This window comes from Tympanuchus pallidicinctus, unplaced genomic scaffold, assembly GCF_026119805.1.
Source record: "Tympanuchus pallidicinctus isolate F22 unplaced genomic scaffold, pur_lepc_1.0 scaffold29, whole genome shotgun sequence".
NCBI lineage: Eukaryota > Metazoa > Chordata > Aves > Galliformes > Phasianidae > Tympanuchus > Tympanuchus pallidicinctus.
In genome coordinates this window covers 5,681,899-5,707,840 of record NW_026294746.1, presented here as the reverse complement: position 1 = coordinate 5,707,840, position 25,942 = coordinate 5,681,899, and the positions used below count along the sequence as shown (strand labels likewise).

Genomic DNA, 25,942 nt, shown 5'->3' with positions numbered 1-25,942 from the left:
GTGTGGGATGTATTAAGGGATGGGGAGCCATCACCTAAAACACTCAGATCATTTGCTGGGTGGCAGTTTCCTGGTAGCCTTTGGGCTACATGGTTTCCTTGCACAATCCTGAGCTCCTGCAGCTCACATGGCTGGTGTTCCCTCAGCTCCTGATGGCAGAGAGGGAATAGGAGTGTGGGCTGGGTCTGCCTTTTGCTGAACTGTGCTAGAAATAGTGACATTTCTGTGAGTCTGTGCTGGGAGGGAGAAGGGGCAGTGCTGCTCTCAGGTCTGTGGCAGTGACCTCCATCTGCATCCTGTAGGCATGGCTTTGCTGGCGGCAGTATTTCCCTCCATTGCTCAGGGACTAACAGCTCTTTGTTATGGCTCCTGCCTGCGTTAGGAAGCATCCTGGATTCTCCCTGAGATTAATGTGTCATTAAAGCCTGTTTGCTTATTCCGAGAGCTGGCCCCTTCCTCTGCTAACAGTCTGCAGGACTGTGCTCACTGAGCTGTGGTAGCATTTAATGTGAGTTTCTGCATGGATGCTGCAGCTGGCAGCAAGCTTTAAGCCCTTTGTACTGGCAGGGGATCTGCTGCCTTGCTGCTCAGGCACAGAGGCATCCCCTCTCATCTCCCTTCAGGAAGTTTTCCCACTGTTCTGAAAACCTCGTGTTCACCCAGGTCCTGCCTGGGAGCCAGCAGCTGCAGCACTCAAAGCCTTTCCAGTCTGTGGGTTTTACATTTCCACTTCCAGATTCCAGTGGTCCTGAGAAGATGCAAAAGCGGTGCTAATTAATGTAATTCCAGAAGCAGTGGGTTTCCATGGGAGGAGAGCAGCAAGCTGCATAAGCTTCAGGGAGAGAGAAGAGGGGGAGTAAGAAAGATGCATGGCTGCTGAAGTCCAACCTTCTGGGCTGCTGAGAGCCCCCTACAGCAACTTGGTGAGCCCCTGCTATGCAGGACTGACATTTCCATGGGTGACAGTAGAGCAGGGTTTGCTGCAGTTACTTCTCACCCAGCTTGTCAGGATGAAGTGTCACCAAAAACCCAGCCCCAGACACTGGCAGAAGTAAGGGGCTGTGTCTCTTAGCTCAACTCAGTGCACAGAGCTGCGATGGTCTGTGTATGGCAATGGGAATGTCTTTGTTCCTTCACTCAGGGGGCAATGAGGCCCTGGCTCTGCTGCCCAGAGAGCTGTGGGTGCCCCATCCCTGGAGGTGCCCATGGCCATGGGTGGGGCCCCAGGCAGCCTGAGCTGGTGGGGGGCAGCCAGCCCACAGGGTTGGAACCAGGTGATCTTTAAGGTTCCTTCCAACCCCAGCCAATCTGTGATTCTACGATTGCTCATCTGTCTTTCTTGCTGGTATGTGGAAGGCTGTGCTGAAGAACCAAATGTGACTGAAAAGCCATGGGTGCTGTGTGCCCACCACAGATGGTAGTCCTTACAGCCTCTCCTGGAGTCTCCTTCTCTGGAGATGTTCAAGACCTGCCTAGATGCCGACCTGTGCGACCTGCTGTAAGGGGGGTTGGCAGGGGGGTTGGACTCGATGATCTCTGGAGGTCCCTTCCAACCCCTACAATTCTGTGATTCTGTGATTCTGTGAATCTGGAAGTTCTTGAGGTCAATAAGCATGGGACTGAGAATACAAGACCTTGAGTTCTGTCACTGTGAGGCATTGCAGCCCATCTGGATGGCACACATGTGCAGTGAGACCTTCAGCCTGTATCTCCTCTTCCTAGAAGACCACAGCATGGAGGGGAACATTCCTTGCAATGTCTTCTTTTAAACTCAGTTGTGCTATTTATGTTGGAGTGAAATAAGTGGAAGTGAATTGGCTGTTCTGTGGTTGGCAAGAAGGACTGGAAGAGACCACTGAGATCACAAGCCAACCCACCATGCCCACTGACCACATCCCTCAGTGCCACGTCTTCATGGTTCTTGAGCACCTCCAGGGACAGTGACCCCACCACCTCTCTGGGCAGCTGTGCCATGTATCCCCACTTCTTCTGAGAAGAAAGAGTTCCTAATATCCAACTTGAACTTCCCCTGGTGCAACTTAAGGCCATCACCTCTTGTCCAGTCAGTGTTACCCAAGAGAAGAGACCAAACACGCCATAGGTTTGCATTTCCAAGTTACCTTTTGTTCTGCTGTTCCACTCAGCACACACGGTGAGAAGGAAACTGCCCTCTTCCTCTTCAGGAATGGACTAGCAGCTTATGAGGATGCTCTGGAGAGGGGTCTTTGGGAGGGAACATTGGGGTTAGTCCAGGAGCACAGTGAGCACACTATTGCTGGGGGCTGCAGATGGAGCAGAGCGCACAGCCAGCCCTTGTCTTCGTGCTTCCTCCTGCTGCAGGGAGCAGCTGTGGGGGGTAGGGTTGGAGCTGGGGGCCATGCAGCTGAGCACAGAGCAGTGCCAGTGCCCACGGTGATGTAAGCTGGAGAGCCTGAGCATGGGCTGGAATAATGAGTGCCTGACAGGGGCTGGCAGCGGTGTGGGAAGCTTGAGAAGAACAGCATGCAGGCTTTGGGTGTTGCAGTTTATTCCAGAGGATTGGAACCTTGTAGATGCTCTCTGGGGCCTAGGAATCGTGGAAGCATTACGGTTGGAAAAGATCACTGAGATTATCCAGTCCAGCCAACCAACCCATCCCCACCATGCTCACTATCCCTGTTCTGCACTGCCAAAGACTGAGTGATGCTCCCTGACAAGCGCACAAGGCTCTGCTTGTGGCAGCCATCTGTATTTAATGATCTGTAGAGGCTTTGTTACCAGCACAGGTGTTCAGTGGTAGACACAGGAGCGTGGGAATCCATACACCTTTAATGAGGTGCTGAGCACGGGCTGCTTCTCAACGCAATCCAGGGTGCTTTGAAGTCTGTGTCAGGACACCCAAAGGCACTCAGCTGGCCAGAAAGCAGCCCTTGGCTCAGCAGCAGCAGGTGGCTGGGGCTCTGACAGCATCCAAGTCATTTCTGCTCCAGGTAGGGAAGTCACTGCTGAATTGCACTGGTCTCAGTTTGCTCGGTGCCTGTGTGTGCCACGTGCCTGGTGACAGCAGGGCCTTATTGTTAACACAGGCGAGGAGCTCGGGTGGTAAACACAACACAGGGCTGCAAGGCATGTTTCCTGAGGTTGTAAACAAGGAGGTGTCTGCCAGCACCCACAGTCGTTAGTTGCAATAAGCACGAGCAAATTATTTTCTCAGGACATGCATTTTCTTCACGTGTGTCAGTAAGTTCTTGTGTTGGTTTACCTCTGGGGCAACAAATGCAAGCAAACCCCAGTGACCTCTTTCTGCAAATAGTGCCAGTGTGGCAGTGCTTTGGAACGAGCATTTTGGGGAGCTGTGGGTGTCCTTTTTTGGAGTCCTTTGGAAAATGTCACTGAGGGATGTGGTCGGTGGGCAAGGTGGGGGTGGGCTGGGTTGGATTTGGGGTGTGAGAGGTGTTTTCTGACTGTAACGATTCCTACAATCTCAGAAAGCAACCAAGATGTTGCTTTTGCTGCACACCGCTGTGTGGATCACACCTTTTCAACCACTCTCTCTCCTTTTTCTCCTTGTGCTGACATTGCATTCCCTTTTTCCAGCCCATCCTTTGTTTTCGTGGCTGTTCGGAGGTAAAAGGAGCTGGAGGAGCTGATGTCTGTGCCATCTCTGTCACTCACAGGCATTCCCAGGGTGTCCCAAGTACGGGCTGGCAGGGCAGCGGTTAACACAGCTTCATGAAATGGGCTCATGGCAGAGGTTGGATGTCTTTATCCAGCACTGAGGTTATGTTGCACGGTTACGCTCGATGCTTCCGCTCAAATTATGCTTGCAGAACAAAGTGTGGAGTTTGCAGTTTGTTGCACATCTGTGCCGTTCTGCGCTCTCTAAGAAATTGGGTATCTTGTTGTTTCAAACATACAAATGTCTCTTCTTTTTCTCTTTTATCCTTCTGATCTCCCTAGCACCTGCACCTGCCAGATGGGTGCTGCACCACCCCCTCCTCAGAGATGGCTGGGTTCAGCTCTGTGTGTTCAGCCTTCAGCTACTGTCGGGAGAGGCAGCGCTGAAAAAGCTCATGAGGAAATTAATAATTGTGCCTCTGAGCAACCAGGCTGGAGCAGCGTGCAGGAAATGAGGCGTGAGACCTCACGCTGCACAATGAGGAGAGAACAAGGCAGCGAATGGCTGCTGGGCTGGGGAAGCATCATCCATTGCATGCACTGGCAGAGGTCAGAGCCCCCGTGTTTGGGTGCTGGGCTTGGAAGAAAAACTGCACTGCAAAGCGTTTGCAGAAGGGGAGCAAATTAAGGATGCTGTGTCAGCCCTGATTTTGGCATTTCCTGACTGGTGAGTGCTTGACTTTGCAGCTGATCTTTCCTCACTGTTTTTGGCTTGTAATTATGAGTAGGCCTAATCAGTGCTCGCCAGGCACCTGGAGCAGCAGGCAGGTGCTATCAGGAGAGCTCGGTGGCACAGGTCAATGGAACCCACTGCTTCCTTCCTCTGCCAGGTGCTTTTCTGGGCCACAGTGAGAGCCTCTGTGAGGGCACAGATAGTTATCAGCCAGAAAGGGGCACTGTGTGAGTTAGTGCTGATTTCCTGCACAAAGCTGGGGGGCTCTGCCAGTCCTCCGCCCTCCGTACAGCCCCATCTTTTACCTTGTCTCTTATGGAAAACCGCAGAGAGTAGAGCTGTGTGTAGATATATGAAATCATGTTGTTGAACTTATTTTTTCTTCCCCATCGTTACACTGCAATCCCAGCAGCACTGTTGGGTCCTGATGTCGTTCTGATCTGCAAAGTGCTGAGGTCAGGCAGTGGTTTTGTGCATCTTCTAAAAGAGGGAAGGGAAAATGCAAAGGGCCCAGAAAGAAAAGAGATGAAAACCTTGTCACTGCATTGTGCTGTGCAGCTGGAAAAGATCTGTTTGGTTAATAATGGAGGAGGCAGCCCAGGCAGCAGTGGAACCAATATCTTTTAGTATCGTGTGCATCTCCAGGCTTGTATCACACTGAGACAGGCTCTGAGCTGTGTCCTCAGGCTGAATTAAGCTGCTGTTTGCAGGAGAGTTCCAGGAGATTCAGGGTCAGGAGCCCAGTGTGAGATGTCCTGAGCCTGCTTTGCTTTTGTGGGAGTGCAGCACCTCAGTAAGTCAGACCTCCAATTAGGGGGCCAGAAGTTGCACCTCGTACCTCCTGCTGCCTCATTTTTTGCACTCATGAAAGGCAGCGAGACTTGTGTGTGTTGGCAGAGGGCACTGCAGCACTCGGTCACAGCTGTGTTGATAAAGGGAGAGCAGGGACCCGAGACAGCCCTTCTTTGTTGTTTGTGTAACCAGTACTTCCCCAGCAGTCTTGTGGACACAAGCACAGTGGAAAACTCTGGGTCCTGAGTCCCAGCGTTGCTGCAAAGCACTGCTTTGGAGTGGATATACATTAATGATGCCCTGCAGCCACTTTGCGTGGCCAGAGCTCAGCGCTGCATCCTTCAGCATGACGGGGCCTGGGAGGCTCTTTGTCCATCCCCGTTACGAATGCACATCATTAGAGATGCGGCTTTTTTCCAGCAGCTGGATGCTCTTAGGATGATTTTGCAAGCACAAAGCCCGTTTCTCTTCCTCTTAGAGGAACTTTATGTTGCTCATAAAGGGGCCAAAAGCTGCCTTTGGTAGGAACTCTGCGAGTTTTCAGGAATACAAATAGGATCACAGAGCTGCTGGCTGCGCTGTGAAAGCTTTGCCCACGGGAGAAACAAATGTGAAGTTTAATTATTTTGTCGATAGGAATCTCCCATATTACAGAAATTGTCTTCCCTCCCCTTCTAGCCTTGTGCTTTCTTTCCTTTTTTCTCTCTCGCTCGCTGATGCACAGGGCTTCTTTTTTCCTCTAAGAAGGAACAACTGAGTAATTGAAATGGAACACTGGTGAGGATTTTTTAATCTGAAAGTTGGCATTAATTAGTCAGGTCGGATGTAATTAGCTTCCTCATCTGTCACTGCCTCTCCCTGGCTTGTCAATGACTTTCTTCTATCCTGGAATTTATCAGAAAGAAAGAATTATCATGGGTGGTTTGCCTGGTTGGGGTGCAAGCGAGTGACAGCACCCTCAGGGCTGATGGAGTTTGAGCTGGATTCCCCCATCTGCAGGCAGGGGCCAAATTCTTGCTAATCTCAGCCCTCCCAGGTTTGGGTTTGTCCCTTCTGTCTTGCTATCTGCCAGGCTCACAGGAGACGTCATTATTTCAACCCTGTGCTCCATAGCCCTGCAGTGTTTTAAAAGCTTCATTCATTACTCCAGTCAGACTGGGAGGTTGCAGCAAGGCATGAGGGATGCCTTGGTTAAATTGCTGAACAGGGAGTGCAGAGATGGAGGTGTTAGGATCATAGAGTCATCAGTGTTGGAAAAGACCTCTCAGATCATCCAGTCCAACCGTCCACCTGCAGCCAGTGCTGCCTGCTAGCCACGTCCCTCTCATCCTTGGTTCATCCATGACAGTCATCCCCTGGGCTGTGCAGGGCTGATGCCCAGTGTTCAGGCTGAGAGTGGAGCTCAGGTCTGGTGTGAGGTGGCCTCTGTGCTCCTTTGGGCAGCAGAGCCCATTGCTGCTGAAAAAAATAGCTCTGACAAAGAGACCTTCCTTATCTTCTGTCTGGTCCACAGTGCTGCCATGGCCATGAAGAGGCAGAGCAAGTTGTCAGCTGGATCCTGGCGTTGTTGGCCCCTTCTATAAAGCTGTGGGTGTGCCAGTGGAAGGTGTGAGTCTCTTCATGGCCACGTTTCTCTTTTCTGCAATGGCTTTTCTGAGCCCACATCTTCAGGCTTTGTGGCATCTGGGCTGCGTGCTGACACTGCCTGTCAGTCCCAACCCAGAGAGCTCAGTGTGAAGGGTGGTTGTGTTTTCATGTTATCATTTTGGATTTCAGTGAAGCTTTCCAATACTGTTTCTCATAATATCCTTCTGGACAAAATGTCCAGCATACAGCCAAACAAAAATGCAATGTGAAGGGTGAGCAATTGGCTGATGGGTTGGGCCCAAAGGGCTGTAGTAAATGGGGTTACATCAGACTTGGCCAGTCACTGGTGGAGAACTCCAGGCTACAATGGATCCCTAACATGGCTTTGTGGGTTTCTGCCCCATCTGCCTTCAATGGCATGAACTTGGGAAGCTGAACATGCCACACAGGGGCAGTGGGGGGTCTCCAGTTAACATTTACAGGAGGTTTGGCTGCTTGTTCTGCGGGGTCCTGCCTGCTTTTGGAGCAGTTATGTGACCCTTTGCTTAGGAATGGGCAGGGGGAAGTCCAGCAAATCTCAGTGCCTACCCCAGGAGGCTGTCAGAGCCTCTGCTCTGAAGAAAGAGCTTCTGGGAGCATTCTTACCCTCTTTTCCTTCCAACCCAAAAGTAAATCAGAGCTTTAGTTGGAGCTGCAGGATTAGGTGCACAAATCCTGAAAGTGAAAAAGTAATTGGGCCGTGCTTCAGCGTTGGCCATCCCTGGGTAGTATGGGAGGTGGGGGAGGGAAACGAGGCCAGCCCCAAGTAAAATTCGAGCAGAGAAAATGCATTTCACTCCTTCTGGCCGATTTCAGGGTTTATCTCCCCTGCCGATTCCATTTGCAGTGTGTTGGGTTGCAGAAGCTTTCATCCTGACCCAGGCAGGATCTGACGAAGGCGGTAGAACCAGACGAGTCCCAGGGGCAATGCTAAGTGGGCTGTGTCTGGCTTTGCAGCCAAATCATGCGGTAAACTCTTTTGAAGGGAGTTCAGAGCTGTGCTGGAACCAGGGCAGGATGCACACAGATGCACACAGAGCAAGGCTGTCCCCTTCAGGGTAGCACAGCCTTCTGCCAGGAGCACGGCGTGAGCCCTCCACAGCCCTGACTCAGATCTGATGTGAGTGCAGACAGTCCTGGGGCTTTTCCAGCATCTGATGCACTGGGGTTTGCATCAGAATTTGTACAAAGATTTTAGATAGGGTGTAGCATGCTGTGGCCTTCGTGTGTTGGGGGTGCCTACCTGGCATGAGAGTGAGTGGGGAGAGCCAGAAGAGATACCTGAGATCTGATCCTCTTCCTTTAATTGAAGATTTAGATTTTGGTTAAAAAAGACAATGGCATGATACTGCTTCTGGTGGCTCATTACTGCCTCAGTCTCCCTTGCTTCCCTTTCTTGTCACATGCAGGCTCTTTTGTTCCAAGATTACAATCTTCTCCCTCCTTCTCCTCAGTAGCTCAATAAATGGGAAATTATTATGGCCCTTTACCTCTCTTTCTTTCTAAAAAGAGAATAAATGTGCTTAATCAGGTCTTACAGCGGCTCCCTTCTCTTGAAGGGGAGCCCAGTGTTGCGAGAGGAAGGGCAGCTGGGTGCAGTGGAAGTCACTGTGTTGTGAGGCGATTCCAGCTGCAGATTAAAGCCTCTGGCAGGCATTGGTGCTTCCCTCAGTGTGGGCAGGAGCACGGATGCTGAGCTCAAAGGTTCTCCATGGGCTGGCAGTGCTGTCCTGCAGGTGCTATCCAGAGCAGAATAAATCCTGCAGCTGTTCTGCAAAGCCATAGGCTTCCTCCAGGCTGCCCTGAGTCAGGGATCGCTGTGACTCTTGCTTCTTTGCACATCCCTCTTCTGCCTGGGAGGATTTCTGTTGCCTTGCTTTTCCTGAGGACTCGGAGTTAAGGGGAGCTGGCAATTCATCTGCAGATAGAAATCCTGTTTAATAGAAACACTGGCAAGGAGTAAAGCTCTTAAATTGCTTCTGGCCTGTGTGTAAATTGCTCACAGCTTTCAGAGCGGAGCGACGAATTGAATGTGTTCATCCAGGGCGAGGGCTGAGGGCTTTGTAGGAAGGCATGGCACTGTGCTGGCTGCTGTTTTTGGGGACCACCGCTGTGCCCTGGAGGTCTTTGGGAACATGGAGATGTGGCACTGAGGGATGTGGTGGGGTGGGTTGGGGTCAGACTTGGTGATCTTAGAGCTCTTTTCTAGTCTTAATGATTGTATGATTTTATAATGGAGCCCAGAACCAGCCAGCTTCCTTCTGGCTGGAAAGAGCAAAGAAAGGCATGAGGGAAGGCTAAGAGTTCAGCAAAGAGAGCACTTCCCAGTTTGAGTCCTTTTCTATCCTGCCCAAGTGCGAGCTATTCCAGGAAGGAGTTTCTTGCTTGCTCCCTGGGGGCTGCGTCTGCTTTTGCAATCTGGATGTTCTGTACCACTTCATTAACAACAGCCAGAAACAATAGAGGGCTGAGATTTCCCTTGGAGATCCTTGCCTGACCCCAGGGTCGTTCAGCCTTTCCCTTTCCTGCTCTGCTGAATGGGGCTCCGGTCACAGACAGCTCTGTGGGATCAGTCTGTGCTGACGTCCACGTCTGCAGGCGCAAGTTTGTGAGCTTCCTATGTGTGTACAGTGCATGCTTTGTGAGAAATGCAGCTATGAATACCTGGGGGAAAATCTATTGTCTGTTTTAATGAGAAGACATAAAGTCTCCTGTGTTTTCATCTAGTAGCTTGAGCTGTTCCTGAGCATGAGAACCAGGTTCTCTAATTAATTAACACACTGTGAAGCCCCTGGCATCACTATGCTGGTGTCCCTGGAGCCACACAGAGCCCCTCAGAGCCCCACAGGGCCCTGTGACTGTTGTTTCAACTCCTCCTGCTCCAGTTCCTCTGTTAAATGAACCATGAGGTGCTCCATGAGCAGCTGCTCTTTTAACAGTTATGATGAATCTGCGTGATCCAAAAGGACTCGTGTGTTATTGTCAAGGGTGCAGGGTTGGGAGAGCCCCAGCTCTGTTGCTGAGACCCTTTGGTGATCCTCTGCACCCACATCTGGGCCTGATAACCCCACAGCTGGGCCTGGTGACCCAATTGCAGGAGCACTGCTGACCACTTCTCTCCCCTTCTCGCAGGTGCTGGACATGGACACAGAGGATGACCCCTTGTTGCAGGACGCCTGGCTGGATGAGGAGGACGAAGAGGTTGCCTTCAGCTCAAGGAAGAGGCGGGAGGGTGCTCTGTTGTGTGGCAAAAGCTCCTGCAGGGTCAGGCCTCTGCGTGTCACGCTGCCAGTCAGTGGCTTCTGGAATATCGTAGGCTGGATATTTACCAACCCATACTGTGCTGGCTTCATCCTTTTCCTGGGCTGTGCCATCCCTGCTGTGCTCGCTGTTGTCATGTTCCTCCACTACCCAGCGCTGGACATTGATATCTCCTACAACGCCTTTGAGATCCGTAACCACGAGTCCTCGCAGCGCTTCGACGCGCTCGCCTTGGCCCTCAAGTCCCAGTTTGGGTCGTGGGGGAGGAACCGCCGTGACCTGGCTGACTTCACCTCCGAAACCCTGCAGAGGCTCATCTTTGAGCAGCTCCAACAGCTGCACCTCAACGCTTCCCACCTGCAGGTCAGCACGCGGGCCAAGCGCAGCGCCCCGCAGGGCAGGACTCGCTCCCTTGAGCCCCGTGCCCACCCACACCCAGGCAACGAGACGTCCCGTGTCACGAGGGGAGCCCCACGCTGGGACTACTCCAACACTTACATCAGTGCCAACACGCAGGCGCACGCGCATTGGCGCATTGAGCTCATCTTTCTGGCCCGGGGGGACTCTGAGAACAACATCTTCACCACGGAGCGTCTGGTTACCATCCATGAGGTTGAACGGAAGATCATGGATCACCCTCGCTTCCGGGAGTTCTGCTGGAAGCCCCACGAGGTCCTGAAGGACCTGCCCTTGGGCTCCTACTCCTACTGTTCCCCTCCCAGCTCCCTCATGACTTACTTCTTTCCCACGGAGAGAGGAGGGAAGATTTACTACGATGGTATGGGACAAGACCTTGCTGATATCCAAGGTGAGCTGAGTGCTGTGGGCCAGGGCTGGTGAGGTCAGGGCATGCGTAGAGTCATGAAATCGTAAAGGTTGAAAAAGACCACTAAGATCATCCAGTACAACCATCAGCCCATCCACACCATGCCCACTAAACCGTGTCACACAGACCCCAGTAGGCGAGCAACAAGGCCAAGTGAAGGGGAATCATACATTGTACAGTTGCCTTCCAGTCCTTCTCTCACGTGAAAAATTGGAAGAATATCAGGCCTTGGACAGACAATAGGGATGAGCTTCCCTGCACTGCAGAACAGAAGAAAGGTCTGTGGGCTGCTTTGCAGCATGAAAGGCAGCTTGTGAGTCACCAGCTGTCTGTAAGGAGAAGAGGAGGAAGGCCCTACCTCCTCCTCCCAGCTCCGTACCTGCAGGATGCCCCTCCAGCAGAGCAGAGGTGGTGAGGAGGTGAATCATAAGAAGGCCGTGGGTGTGATGCGGCTGTGGGATGGAGCATCCATCTGTCTCCCCAGCACAGGATGTAGCTGGTAACTGTCCAGGAGCCATGCTGGGAGCAGGGAAAGGCTGAGCTCCATCTGCTCCAGCGTGAGTAATAGTTCTGTTACCAGAACAGGAAAGAGCCTGGTTCTGAGTTTTTCTGGCATGAACTCAAGGGACCTTGGGTTCTGGAGGCAGAACTGGCTTGCTCTGGTTTTCATGATGTTCTCAAAGAAATGGAGTCTGTTCCTTATGTCTTAACTCCCTGATCTTTTCTTTCATGCGCAGTTAATCGTATTACGATAGTCAGTGACTACAGTCCCACTTCTCCTTTGTTAGCACTGTGCCTTGCAAAGCTCAGCAGGACCTAACATGAGTGGTGCTTTTCTCCTGCAGGGTCCTTGGAGCTGGCCATGACCCACCCCGAGTTCTACTGGTATGTAGATGAGGGTTTGTCTGCTGAGAACAAGAAGAGCTCCCTGCTGCGGAGCGAGATCCTCTTTGGGGCACCACTGCCCAACTACTACTCAGTGGAGGATCGCTGGGAGGAGCAGCGCCACAAGTTCCAGAACTTTGTTGTCACCTACGTGGCCATGCTGGCCAAGCAGTCCACGAGGTGAGGGTGCGTGCAGGCAGGGAGGAGGCAGTGAAGGATAGAGGCTGAAGAAGAGAATGCTTGCTGTGGCACTAAAGGGGGGGTTGGAGGAAGGAGTAAAAACATCTTCAAAGTTGGGCTCTGGCACAGTGCTGTGAGTGGAAGTGAGGAGCAGAAAACCATTCACACGCTTTCCTTCAGTGCCACTTCCTACTGCAGCAGCATGTCAGGGACATCAGAGATGGTGACAGCAAGGCAAAGATTGAATCTAGTGCCTGCCTTTGTGCTCAGCGTCTGTCTGATGTGGGGTCTGTTTGCTCCCATCTCACAAATTCAATTCCACTGACTCCAGCAGAGCTTCTACTCTGTGTTCCTGCTCTAAATTTGGCCTCAGCTGGTGTGATGCAAGGAGTGAAACAGCCCTTAGTCAAGACATCAACCTGTGGGCAAAATCTGTTTCAGGAAATGCAGACATACTTCACCACCTGGTCTGCACGGATCATGTTGAAGAGAGCTTTGCTCTGTGCTTGTGGAAGAGAAAGAGTAAACCAGAGGTCAAAGAAAAAGGGTAGACCAGTATCCGGAGAGCTGAGGGAAGGCACTGCAGCTTTTCAGTCTCCAGCTCTCTACTGCTCTGAATCTCAATGGTTCCCAGAGTGAAGGGACACTGATCTTCAAAAGCAGAGTGAAATGCTGCCAGCTCTTGTTAGCCCTGAAAGCATCTGCAGTGTTCTCAGCAATGGGCTGGCACTGAGGCTGCAGCCAGTAGAAGCCAAAATGGAATTGGGGCTGAGGCTCAGATTCCCAGTTGTCTCCTATGATGCAGTGCTGTGGTACTCCTGCTTAAATTGTCGTGGATTACTTCCGCTCAGAGTCTGCTTCCAGAAGCAGAGGCTGCTAAATCATATGGTTCCTGATGAGCTCTAACTCTGCCTGCATCCGCTGGTTATTACCTTTGTGCTTAACATAAAAAGCAATGATTAGGATTCTAGATGGAATCAGCTTTGGAAGCTTCAGAAGCTGTTTGCTGACAGCAGGAAGTCTGTTAGTGCCACAGACCCACCATACTCCGGAAGAATTCTAAAAATATTGGACCTGCTTTTATTTTTCTCCCTTCTTGTGTGTGAATTTCATCTCCAGCAGCAAGCTAGTCCAACCTGCTCTCACTGCTCCCAGCAGTTTATAGAGTTCGTGGGAGCAGTGACGTCATTTGGCCCCGGGGGAGATGATGTGCTTTGTTAAATCCGTCACTCTGCTCCCTTTGCACTCAACTCTGCCTAATCTTCGTCCTTTCCACCTTCCCACCCTAGCAAAGTCCAGGTGCTGTATGGAGGGACGGATTTGTTTGACTATGAAGTGAGGAGGACATTCAACAATGACATGTTGCTGGCCTTCATCAGCAGTAGCTGCATAGCTGTCCTGGTTTACATCCTTACCTCCTGCTCAGGTAGGCTCAGAGCCCAGTGTGCCCCATCAGTGCCCCAGCAGGACAGGTGGGAGGTGACTGTTCTCCCTGGGAGTGGCCATCACTGGTGTTTTTTCCATCTTGCTTTCCTCCTGCAGTGTTCCTGTCATTCTTTGGCATCGCCAGTATTGGACTGAGCTGTCTGGTGGCTCTGTTCCTGTACCACGTCGTTTTTGGGATCCAGTACTTGGGCATACTCAATGGTGTGGCTGCCTTTGTCATTGTGGGGATTGGTAAGCATGTTCTTGTTCAGATCTACCTGCGCTGCCTTGCCATAACTTCTGCATGCAGAAGAGAGGAAGGTATTGGAGACAAATGTAGATCAAATTTTCAAGCCTGTTGCCTCCATTATCTGTAAGTGGGGGATCTTCAGATCAGAAGCTCAGGGGAAATGAGGATCTCAGCACGTGTCCCTGTAGCATGAGCAAAGTACCAAACTCTCCCTCCTTTCATTGCCTAGGGGTTGATGATGTCTTTGTGTTCATCAACACCTACCGCCAAGCCACCCACCTCAAAGACCTGCGGCTGCGCATGATCCACACAATCCAGACAGCAGGGAAGGCCACCTTCTTCACTTCCCTGACCACAGCTGCAGCTTATGCTGCCAACATCTTCTCTCAGGTATGCTGCAGTTGTGGGACTGGGGGCTTTCTATTCCTGTCACAGGCCCTAAGAGAGAAGGAAGCTGCCAGGCTCTGACTCAGCTTCGTACCAAGTTTGCTGACTATGACTAAGATCAGCATGAGCTATTTTCAGGTTCCTCCAGATATCTTTTTGTCTCTCTGCATCTCCCTCCCTGATCCCAATTCTCTGTTCTCTTCATGTAGATCCCAGCTGTGCATGACTTTGGACTCTTCATGTCGCTGATTGTGTCCTGCTGCTGGGTGGCTGTGCTCTTTACCATGCCAGCTGCTCTTGGAATATGGACTCTTTATGTGTCCCCACTAGAGAGCTCCTGCCAAACCAGGTGAGCCCTGAGTTTTGTGAGTGGGAAGTTGTTGGGGAGCACATGATCAAGACAGCATGCAAATCCTTACCCAGTCCTGTCATTCTCATTCTCCTTGACTTCCCCATTCGCTGATAGTCTCTAACATAAAAGAAATTCAACCCTTAAAGATGAGAGCAAAAATTAAAGGATCAGGTCCCACTTTCATTTCCCTTGGGGTAAGCACACATGCCACTTCAGGGGCAGACTCAGCAACATCAGTCATTTCTCTTTCTTGAATCTCATGGAGGATGGGAGCCATCTGTGTCCTCAGAGCAGAGCCTCATCCCTGAGCTGTGGACGCACAAGCCCAGCACAGCAGGCAGACCAGAGTTGCTCTTGCCTGCGAGCACAAGCAGTGCATGCAGATTCCTGTTTGGAAGTCAGCACATTTCCCTTCCCTTGCTCTTTAGCAGTGCAGATGACCTGGCCTGATTTAATTCATTAGCAGGGAGATGAACTGCTGAAATTTCCGTCACTCAGCACCCAATGTGTGTGGCTCAGCTCTGTTTATTCAGCCCTGACTGCTGCTGCTTTGCCATAGCAGCTCAGCCCCTGACCTCTCAGCACTTAGCAATGGAAATAGAACACAGCATTGCCTCTTGTTGCCTTTCCAAGTAATTGGAGCAGGCTGCTGCTGTTTTCCTTCTTGCTGAAGGAGACCAGTGGTAACTGTTTGCAGGGTACCTGACTCAAAGCTCACGCCTTTGCGTCCTTCCCTTTCCCGACCCAGCTGCAGTCAGAAGTGCACCAAGAAGAGGGCTTTGCACCTGGCTGAGGATCTCTTCGTTGCCTCAGAGGGCGCCTCCAGAGCAGGCCGAGAGACGCTGCCCTACCTCGATGATGACATCCCACTGCTCAGCGTGGAGGAGGAGCCTGGTACGTGCCTGTTGCGTAGTGCCATCAGGGTGACCACGCTGACCTTTTTGTCCTGGAGCTTTTCTGGATTGTTCCTCAGTTTCCTTACTTTTCAGCAGGAGGTGGTGCTGTCACAGAAGGTTGTAGGGTCTGCATTCTCTTGTGGCTGCAAGCTGCCTTGAGATCTGCAGCAGCTGTGGATGCATGGCTTGCTCACTGCTTTGCTAAACCTCTTGGGTCTAACACGAATTGTATTTTCTGTCTGGAATTACTAATTGCCAAATGGATGTAGCCATGAAACATCTAATCCCGAGCACCAGGACAGCTCACCTTCAAGTAAAGGATATTTTCCTTTCTTCCCTACTGCCCAGAGCATTGCATTTGAGAAGCAGGCAAAGAATGCTATTCTCAGGCATCACCTCCTCAGAGCACCTTCTCCCTATGGCAAGGAAAGGGCAATGACTTGCCTGGACAACACAGGCAATCTGAAAAAAAAAGGCCTAGAAATGCCATATCACTTGTTAGCAGGAGATGTTCCTTCTAGCTCTGATTGAAGATAAAGGTGCTTACAGGATCACGCTCTCTTAAAACTCGTTAGGATCTCTTCCTTTTAAAACCCGTGATGGAAGTGGTGCGGGCAGTGAGCAGCTTTCACACCTAGCAGCAAGCTGGAACTGGAGCCCATCAGTCCCATGGCAGTGCACAGACCCTCTCCCTGTAGATCTGAACTGTGCTTTGGCTCTGCATGGCAAGAGCTGTCTCCTTAGTATGCCAGGGACACGTGCAATGGTAATGTATGGAAATCACTCCTTCCCTTCTGAGCAAACAGCTGAATGCTTCCCTCCAGGGCCCCTGGGCATCAGGTTACTCATGAAGTAACAGAGCAGCTTGCTGGTGACCAGGCATGGTTTGTGTGTCAGCTGTGCAGCACAGCAGGCAGTGCTTGACCCCCTTACAGCAAATGAGTGTTTGTCACCTGCAGGGAAGGGGCAGTTCCTCAGGCATCCCTGAGCTGGAGTGGAGGGATTGTGCAGGAGCCTGGCTCTGCAGTCAGGCAGAGGTGAGCTGTGTGTAATCAGCTCCAAGATATAGTCAGTAGAACAGGGGGACAAACTCTGCTTGAGCTCACAGAGAGAAGCTCACAGTGTCCCTGTAGCCACATGCACAGTGTTAGTGGGATCTGGCAGAGGAAGAGCAGCCTGAAGCATGGCTTTGGAATGAGCTGTGCATTAGTAGTGTAGCTGTCACATGGCAGTGACTTGCCAGAGATGTTTCCAATGACATCCTGGGCGAGTCTCTGCCTGTGTCTCATCCCATCCCCTTAGCACTGGGTCATACAGCTCATCACAGAAGGAGATGTTGTGAAAGTGAGCAAGAAGCAATGAGAAACATTCATGACACTGACACGTGCCTTTAATTTCTCTCTCTTTCTAGTCTCCCTGGAAATGGGGGATGTTCCCTTGGTATCTGTGATGCCAGAAAATCTGCAGCTGCCTGTGGAGAAGAGCAACCGAGGTCATCTGATAGCTCATCTCCAGGAGCTTCTGGAGCACTGGGTGCTGTGGTCTGCAGTGAAGAGCAGATGGGTGATTGTGGGTAAGGAGGAAAGGAAATTATTCCATCCTCCTGGGTTTTAGAGGGTTTGACAGCATCACAGGCAGTATCTAAGTTGTGATTATTAGTGACAAGAGATTGAGAAAGAAGGCATAATGGATAGTTTCTAACACAGTTGATGAGTGTCACCAGAACAGATAGTCCCTAAGGGAACTGCATGAGGAACTTGGAGACTTCTCCATCCCTTTCCTTTCACTCAGATCTGAAATGGCAGGTCCCCATGGGGTTATCCAAGCACAGGGCTCAATACAAGAAATCTCAGCTGCTGATGTCAGCAGTGCTGTTCCCTTCTCCTCCTTCCTCCATGTCCCTGCTAACGATATCATAAGAGGAAGATTTATGCAGGGTCTCCTGTGCACTCATCTGGGCTTTTCTTTGCAGGGCTCTTTCTCCTCGTTTTGCTCCTGTCCATATTCTTTGCCAGTCGCCTCCGCCCAGCTAGCCGTGCTCCAGTCCTGTTCCGGCCAGACACCAACATCCAGGTGCTGCTAGACCTGAAATACAACCTGAGTGCTGAAGGCATCTCCTGCATTACCTGCTCAGGTGAGAGTGCTGATCTCCAGGCTGCAGACCCTAGGCTGGGGGAGCTGGAACATGAAAGAGAGAGCTGTGTTTTTCATGGCTCATTGGATACTGAATGGATCCTGTTGAAGGGAGGTGCATACTCTGAGTAGGATGGTGGTGTTGCCTGTAGGAGTTGAGCATATTGAAAAGCTGCTTAAGCAGTTTTTCTGCTAGAGCAAATAGCATTCAAGTTGAGCAAAACCAACTACTTTTACTCATAAGGGTCTCTGCCAGTGACCAGTCTGAGGTCAGTGGCTCTGTGTTCCCTGGTTTGGATTTGATGTTCAATAGCAAAGTATCTGATGTGTTACCTATTCAGCTGAGTAGCATGCACAGTGATCATAGAATCATTAAGGTCGGAAAAGACTACCAAGATAATCTAGTCCAGCCATCAATCTATGGCCACCATGCCTACCATGGTAGGTATCTTGCTGTGTCATTCACTGTTTCCTCCCTGAGTAACCTTGTGGGACAGGTTTGTTTCAGGAAAAGCCCCACAGTTTGCAGAACAACTTCCGAACATCCTTGGAGAAAAAGAAGAGAGGCTCTGGCTCACCCTGGGGAAGTAAAGGGAGCATAACTGATACAGGGCAGCAAGGTAAGCAGGGCATGGGGACAGATTTTTTGGCCACATTTGTTTTAAAAAAAGAAGAAAAAAATGATACAACTCTGAATAACTGATATGGAATAATTTTCTTCTGACACATCCCTGCTGAGCCCTGGCTTGGTGCTGGATGTATAGGGCATCATTACCATGCCCCTTCCCCTCAATACCTACTGTTCTTCAGTACAAGATCTTACAATCCAGGTGGCAGAACAGTCTACTGACAAATCCCAGTGGTCTGCCTAGTATGAGCACAGGGCTGGGAGCTCAGACCTTTTGTGTCCCTGTCCTGTGTCACAGCCTTGTTGGCAGGCCACGAAGGGAGTAAATTCAGTTTGCTTTGCAGGGGACTTTGAGCATAAAAGAGTTATTGGGCCAGGTCCTGAGCTGACATGAATCAATAAGCCATCAGGAATTACTGCAGCTCAGGATATGTTTGTGAAAGCCTTTGAAAGATGTGCTGTGCTGCTAGAAGGCAGAGGCTGTGCCTGCTGCCCCAGAGGAGAAAACAGACCAGAAGAAAACCTCTTCCACTGCTGCCCATGTCTGTAAGATTTGCTGAATGAGCAGTACCACAAGCCCTCATGCCCTCTCTCTGTTTTCTGCAGATCTGCAGGGGACTGTGTATATCTCCAAGTCCAGAAGCAAAGGAAGGCCAGCCATCTACAGATTCTCTCTCAATGCCAGCATCCCTGCCCCCTGGCAGATGGTGTCACCGGGAGATGGAGAGGTGCCTTCATTCCAGGTGAGTCAGTCCAGGGATGGTGGACCCCTCTATCAAGAGTGCAGCACTCAGGTGAGCACAAGAGCCTCCTGTCACTCCACAGGGCCCTGGGTAGCTCAGGGTGAAGGGGGTTGCAGTAAGGGAGCTAGCACAGAGGGCCTTGCTAGAGGGCCTTGCACTGCCCCAGTATTGGTCTGTTGCAGTTGCAGTGTGATTGTCAGCAATGAGAGCAGGAGTGTGGGTGTCTGTGGGGATCAGATGAGTTCTGGCATCATCAGCTGAGCTCAATTTATAGAAACTGTAATGAGACAGCTGCATTCCCACTGCCTCCTTCTGTCCATGCACAGACAGCTGGTGAGCAGGCAACACTGCTTGTGCACGTGTTGGGCATGGACACCCCCAGCAGAATTCTCTTGCATTTCTCCCTCATCCTGAACAGAGCAGCCGCCATCCAGCTCAGGCACAAAGAATGGGGGTGGCAAGGGGTTCCATCACACACACGATGGGAAGGAGGCAGGCTGGAGACTGGCTGGGTTTGTTCCTACAGTGCTCATTCTGTATGGTTGTGCCAGTGCCCTGGGAGGAGGGGAGTGTGTGATGCTAACATATGACAGGCTGCAACCTTGTGGAGTTAAGTGTCTGTTTTCATTAATCCATTGCTTAGGTGTATAGAGTGCCTTTCGGTAACTTCACCAGGAAGCTGACAGCTTGTGTGTCCACAGTAGGGCTGCTTAAGCAGACGAGCCCCAGGAAGTGGATGATGACTACCTTGTCCTGTGATAGCAAGAGAGGCTGGAAGTTCGACTTCAGTTTCTACGTGGCCGCCAAGGAGCAGCAGCGAACACGGTAACCCTCCAAAGCCCACATGGCCAGGCAGCAAACAGTGCACCTGAGTGGTTGAAACACAATGCCTCGTGTCCAGTGCCAGTCCTGCTCTCAGCTGAACGTCCCTGGCCTTAGGCCTCTTTGCTGCACATATGCCTCACTTTGTCAAGTTATTTTGCAGCCTCGCAACACCACTAACACTTGTCACAGGCTTGCCAGATGCAGGATTGTCACTGTGGGCCTCATTGTGTGTCAAAAAGAAGTTGCTGATTTTTGTGTTGTCCTTACCCAGCTGAAGCCTTGGGCTGAGCAGGCAGCACACAGAGCACAATGGCTAGGGATCCAAGTCTCGAGCCGTGCAGTTTTTCCCTTCCCTCTGTCCTTGAGAACGTCTGTTTCCATGTAGTGCTGTGGAGATCATCCATACTACCTGTGCCCTACCATAACAAACTCTTTTTCCTGCACAGGAAGCTGTATTTTGCCCAATCACACAAGCCTCCTTACCATGGCCGAGTGTGTGTGGCACCTCCTGGTTGTCTCCTCAGCTCCAGCCCAGATGGACCCACCAAAGGCATCCTTTATGTTCCCAGTGACAAAGGTGAGCTAGTGAGGACCCGTTCAGCCATGCCTTGTTGCTGCGATGCTTGAGAGTCAGCTGGGTCTTTGCCTTCAGGTGTAACCTTCCTTTCTTCCACATTTGATAGCAGCACCCAAAGCAAGGCTCTCGGCGACTTCTGGGTTTAATCCTTGCATGAACACGGGCTGCGGGAAGCCAGCAGTGCGACCACTGGTGGACACGGGCGCCATGGTGTTCGTCGTCTTTGGCATCCGAGGGGTGAATCGTACCAAGCACTCGGACAACCACGTCATCGCAGACATGGTACACGAATGCTGAACGGCCAGCTGGGACTGATGAGTGAAGGAAGGGTCTCCCTGGATGGTATTTAGTTGTTCCCTGCAGCAGTCAGGACAGATGGAGGTGGCTGGCTGTGATGAGCCAGAAGCACGCTCTGTATAGAACATTCCCAAACAATGGGGATGAAGAAGCCCTTTCCTAAAACTGCTTCAGACTTTTCAGAAAATCCCTTTCGGAGTGCAGTACCTAACCTTCTAATTTTAAGTCTAAATCTGGCTTGCCTGAGAATTTTAGAAGCAAACCCATCTTGAGCTCGGTGTGGAAATGTCACTATAAACTCAAGATCCAGGCAACTGATATTTTTCTATAATTGTTTATTTTGTTATGAAATCGTAACGTGGAAAAAATACAAAGCACTGTAGAGAAAGTTTCCTAAAAGTGATGTTTTCAGAAGCAGTTTATCCCCCACGTCAGGTACTTTGAAATATTCACAGCCTTTCACTAGCAGAATTATGCTTAGCTGTGGCAGTTGCGGATGCATTTCAGCCTTTTGGCCTTTTGATCTGGGTTCTGTCCTTGTTTCCTCTGGAGGGAACAGCACCACACACAAGCAATAGAGTGGACAGAAAGCTGGAATTGTGCACTCTCCTTACTCAGACCACAGTGGTTTGGGGCACGGCCTGGTAGCCGTGTATTCATCAGTTCTTCTGTCACACTGTCTGATATACGTATCTATAATTTTTTAATGTAGTTTCTGGGTTGTCTGGTGAGGCAAAGATGTGAGGTTTGTTTGCTGTAGAAGCTATGGTCTGAATAAGCAGATTGCAAGCTCTGTGCCCAAGTTCTGCCTTGTGCCAGTTGCAGTGTGCATGTCTCACGTGTGGTGCTTCTGTTGTTGTGTCTCCTTGTGAAAGGGCAGCGTTATCTACGATGACAGCTTCGACCTCTTCAAAGAGATTGGCAACCTGTGTCGCCTCTGCAAAGCCATCGCCAGCAACACCGAGCTTGTGAAGCCAGGAGGGGCTCAGTGCCTGCCCTCGGGTACGTGGGGTCCTCAGGAAGACCCTGGGTCCCTGGGTGGACACTGCTTCTCACCTTTCAGTCTGAGGATCATAGCTCCTGAGGGCTTCTAAACCTTCAGGTCCCAGCTTGATGAAGCGAGGCAAGGAAGCAAACATACCAGTCGGTGATAAATGCAGGCAGTGCAGAGAGCAGAGGTGTTTCTCAGCAGGCAGCTCTTTGAGCTGGCTGCAGCACAGCTTTGGCCCAGGTCACAGCTCCCACCTCCACGAGTCACTCACCCTATGCTTCCATTTGTTGTGCCAGTTTCTTCAGGGATGAGAAATACCCAGCAAGTAGGACAGCAGCGGCAGATGCCTGTTCTGCATCTCTGTTAGCAACAGTGCTGCTTGAGTTGTGATCATGTCCTGTTCAGTGCTGACAGCACTGACTGCCCTCTCAAGCTGAGAATTCTGATCCTGAGATCTCTAGTGCTTTTACAAGTCAGAGTTGCAAGGGGAAGCAGCTGCTGACAAATGCAGCCTGCAGCTTCCTTGTTTTCTTCCCCTTTGTTCCCATGTGCTCCCTTTCCCTGTCCTGTCCTCCACTCCTTGCTCTTTCTTTCTCTCCAGGTTATAGCATCTCCTCCTTTCTGCAGATGTTGCACCCTGAGTGCAAGAACATCCCTGAGCCGAACCTGCTGCCTGGACAGCTCTCTCACGGGGCAGTGGGAGTGAAGGATGGGAAGGTGCAGTGGATCTCCATGGCATTTGAATCAGTGAGCATCACCATCTATCCTTGGGACACCTTCTTCTTGTGACTTCTAGGGGCTTAGCTCTGTTCTTCTTGCACTAGCCACTTTCATTTGCAGCCATAAATTAGTGCTTGCTGGTGTTTGTGCCTGGTTGCAGACAGATGCCTGCACTCACATGTTGCTAAGAAGTAGCTGCTTATGCCACCCTTTGCTCTTACCATGAGTTCAAGCAAAGAGCTGGTGCCTTTTTGCCCCTTTAAGTTCTGCCTGCTACTCCAGCTGTTTGTTCTACCTTTACCCTTGCATACACTGCATCAGGGAGCAGGACACAAGTGTAACCTGTTCATCTTCTTACAGACAACCTACAAAGGGAAATCTTCCTTCCAGACGTATGCTGATTATCTGAAATGGGAGACATTCCTGCAGCAGCAACTCCAGCTCTTCCCAGAGGGTTCTGCTCTCCGTCATGGTTTCCAGACCTGTGAGCACTGGAAGCAGATCTTCATGGAGATAATAGGCAAGTGACTGTCCTGTTTCTCTCCCTGAGGAAGCCAAGCGCTCTGATGTACCTTCACAAAACCCTTCACTCCATTTTATGCCGTGTTGTATCTTCAGTCCCTTAGGACTGTGCACAGTCCTAAGATCTTCTTCCACTCCAAGCAGCACATACTGTCGAAATCCCTAGATAGAATTCAGGGAAGTAGAGAAAGTGGGGAAATTTGCTTTGCTGCTGGGGAGTCCAGGGATGCAGTTCCCCCTCACCCCAGCTGTCACCATCCCAGGCTCCAGTTAACTGGCTGTTTCTCTTCCAGGAGTGCAGAGTGCCCTGTATGGTCTCATCCTTTCGCTGGTTATTTGTGTGGCTGCAGTGGCAGTGTTCACCACTCACATCCTCCTCCTGCTGCCAGTGCTGCTCAGCATTTTAGGTAAAATTGCTGACCTTGGTGTGCCAGGCCTTCCCTTTCTCTGAGATTGGTGGGTTGTGCCACTGCTGAGTGATGATTCGAACTGAGTTGTTATTACTCTCTGTAAATCCTTTTGGTTTCCTGGACTCAGTCCTGCTATGCTCAGGTGAACGGGAGAAACTCTCAACAACTGCATAGGAACCTCATTGGGAAAACAGATTTGTGTATCTAATTCCCCGTGTGCTTTATCTACACAATCCCTTCTATTTGTTTAAATAAGGGGTTTAGCTACACAAATGCCATCCCTGCCTATTATGTATAATAATGTGATTAAGTCCCACATGCCCTGAATAGCAATTGCACTGCTTCCCAAGGATCAGCACCATGGCTGCTGTTTCCAAGCAGTGGGAGATTTTAAAAGCTGAATATTTGAGTGTTTTTGTTAGTATTTGAAGCAAATTTCTAAATAGCTCCCTCTCCTTGGCTGGTGATTTGACGATATTATGGACTAAGTGTGTTGCTTAACTTCCCGGTTTCAAAATCAAATCTATCATTTTAAAACCACTTACTCTCCCACACATGACTCACAAACAAACAGCATTCGTGCCTTTAAGAAAACCTTGTGCATGTGCTCAGGCTGTGAATAAACTCCAGCAAGCAAAACATAGGGCCCTCTTCCATCTAGTGCACATATGCACGCTTGCTTGTGTTGAATTCATTAGTCTGGTTGGTATCAGTCTGTCATTTTGCCTGATGTTTCAGTGAGGTGCTTCGCTATCCCCAGCAGGTCTGAGTGCGTTATTGGATGGCGGGAAGGTGAGGGAAGCATTCACCTTTGTGGGAGGACGTAAAGCATTCAGCCTGGCTGGCGTACAGAGCTCAGAGGCATGATCTCAAGATCCCCTGAGACTGAGCTGTAACAGGAAGGCTGAGCAGCACTCCCTGAGTCCCCTAAACTTGCCTAACATGAGCTTCTTCATGCAGGTGTGGTCTGCCTGGTGGTGACCATCATGTACTGGTCTGGCTGGGAAATGGGGGCTGTGGAAGCCATTTCTCTGTCCATCCTCGTTGGCTCTTCTGTCGATTACTGCGTGCATTTGGTGGAGGGCTACCTGCTGGCAGGGGAAAACCTGCCACTGCACCACGCAGAGGTGAGCTCTTTTCCTCCTAAAGCTTTTTTTAGTGCCTTTTGTATCACCCAGCTGTGATGCAGGATGTAAGATGTGCTGGGCAAAATGGAATGCCTCCTGCCATCCTCACAATGTGCTTGGGTAACTTTTCCAGCTGATGTGAGCTGATGTACCTGGAGTCAGTAAAACCCAGCTGAGCATCCAACCTGCATTCTTGTCCCTCTCTCAACGGCCACTGGACACACCTGTGTCCAAAGCAATGCTCTTTCATGCCCCACTAAGGACAGCGAGAGCCTTAGAGTAGCCCTAAACTCATCCTGTAACTTCTGAAAATCAGACTGGCTTGTGACTTGCCCCATCTCGCCCTGCTAACGTCTTTCCCTCTTTGGGAAGATGGGCATCACAAAAGCTTGGGGATCTCTGTTCCCTGGTACAGCATCTGTTTGCCCCGCCTGATGTGGCTGAAAGAAGGCACGGTGGAGGCACAAAATCCAGCACTTAGTCTCTGCTGGATTAAAATCCTCATGGCTGTTTGCCTGGTGTGTTCAGAGACTGCAGAAACAGTGAGAAGTGCACTCACACAGCGTCTGTGTCCCAGACCAGGACTCCGTGAGCTAAGCCACCCTCTCAGAGCATAAAGCATTTCTGCAGCCCTGTGTGCTTTGTCTCTGCTCCCTGTGACACTGCTGTCCCTTCCGCCAGGACCCCACAGCCTGCCGCCAGTGGAGGACGATTGAAGCTATCCGTCACGTGGGCGTAGCAATCGTCTCGAGTGCTGTCACCACCGTGATTGCCACCGTCCCGCTCTTCTTCTGCATCATTGCCCCTTTCGCCAAGTTTGGGAAGATCGTGGCCCTCAACACGGCAGTCTCCATCCTGTACACGCTGACTGTGAGCACAGCCCTGCTGAGCATCATGGGGCCCGGCACCTTCACCCGGAGCAGGACTTCCTGCCTCAAGGCTGTGGCAGGGGTGCTTCTCGCTGGCCTGCTGGGTCTATGCATCTGCCTTGCCCTGCTAAAGGGTGGATTTAAGATCCCTCTCCCTAATGGGACAGCCCTGTAGACCTCACACCGAGAGCCACACGATCTGTCCTCTTGCTCCCTTTTCTTTTTTTCTTTCTTTTTTTTTTTAAAGGATATTTTTTGTAAGAAAAAAAAAGAGGAAAAAAAATCCTGTTTTTTCCAGAAGTTTTTCAACTCCAGATGCACTTTATTTTCTAATGGGTTTTGCTCTAAACTTGTATTTATTTCAGAAGTGATGGATGGATGACGGACAGTGAGGGCTGCCCAGGGAATTCCTCAGCCCATGAGTAGGAGGGGAGAAGGTGCTCTTCTCTCAATTTTATTTCTGCTTTTCTTTTTTTAAATGAACAGAGCTTTCTGGAACCACAAAGGTAAAGAAGTCAGGTAGACCCCTTTCAAACTGCTTCCTTTCTGTCCTTGCCATGGCCAGGGTCAGCATTGTGACGATGGCTTTAGAGGTGATGTCCTGTCCCATAACAGGGCTGTGCATCAACACCTGAGCCTTGCAAATGGCAGCGAGGCCTGGGGAATAGCATTGCTTTGCTATGCCCTGTGCTCAGCTGCAAACTCACTGCACAGGATGCATTTCCCAGCTAGCTCTTACTGGGATGGTTGTGAAATTAAAGTGAGAGATTTTGGGGCAGCACCACCTGCTGGGACCTGCTTTCATTGTTAGCGAGGAATGCCAGGACATGTGGCTCTTTCTTTCATAAAGGACGCCGGTCCTCTCACTGGGATCCCTTGTGTCTCTGAAC

The 25,942-nt window shown here is 50.7% G+C and overlaps 1 protein-coding gene across 10 annotated transcripts in view; it reads left to right on the top strand.

The window, feature by feature from the left end:
• The window catches only part of DISP3 (dispatched RND transporter family member 3), a 111,960-nt gene extending 86,608 nt beyond the window's left edge, over positions 1-25,352 (top strand). For 9 of the 10 annotated variants that reach the window (XM_052691508.1, XM_052691509.1, XM_052691507.1 and 6 more), the window contains 17 exons: positions 9,881-10,817; positions 11,681-11,900; positions 13,190-13,326; positions 13,443-13,577; positions 13,805-13,965; positions 14,172-14,311; positions 15,063-15,208; positions 16,622-16,783; positions 17,183-17,344; positions 17,841-17,963; positions 18,578-18,714; positions 19,358-19,539; positions 19,986-20,116; positions 20,223-20,398; positions 21,289-21,415; positions 22,006-22,151; positions 22,485-22,667. In XM_052691508.1, the coding sequence (XP_052547468.1) occupies positions 9,881-10,817; positions 11,681-11,900; positions 13,190-13,326; positions 13,443-13,577; positions 13,805-13,965; positions 14,172-14,311; positions 15,063-15,208; positions 16,622-16,783; positions 17,183-17,344; positions 17,841-17,963; positions 18,578-18,714; positions 19,358-19,539; positions 19,986-20,116; positions 20,223-20,398; positions 21,289-21,415; positions 22,006-22,151; positions 22,485-22,652 (3,390 nt within the window). In that variant the 3' untranslated portion in view covers positions 22,653-22,667. Of the gene's footprint in view, positions 1-9,880; positions 10,818-11,680; positions 11,901-13,189; positions 13,327-13,442; positions 13,578-13,804; positions 13,966-14,171; positions 14,312-15,062; positions 15,209-16,621; positions 16,784-17,182; positions 17,345-17,840; positions 17,964-18,577; positions 18,715-19,357; positions 19,540-19,985; positions 20,117-20,222; positions 20,399-21,288; positions 21,416-22,005; positions 22,152-22,484; positions 22,668-22,939; positions 23,054-24,016; positions 24,184-24,864 lie in introns of those variants that run through there. The other variant, XM_052691514.1, reaches the window with a different exon arrangement.
• The last annotated feature ends 590 nt before the right edge of the window (positions 25,353-25,942 follow it).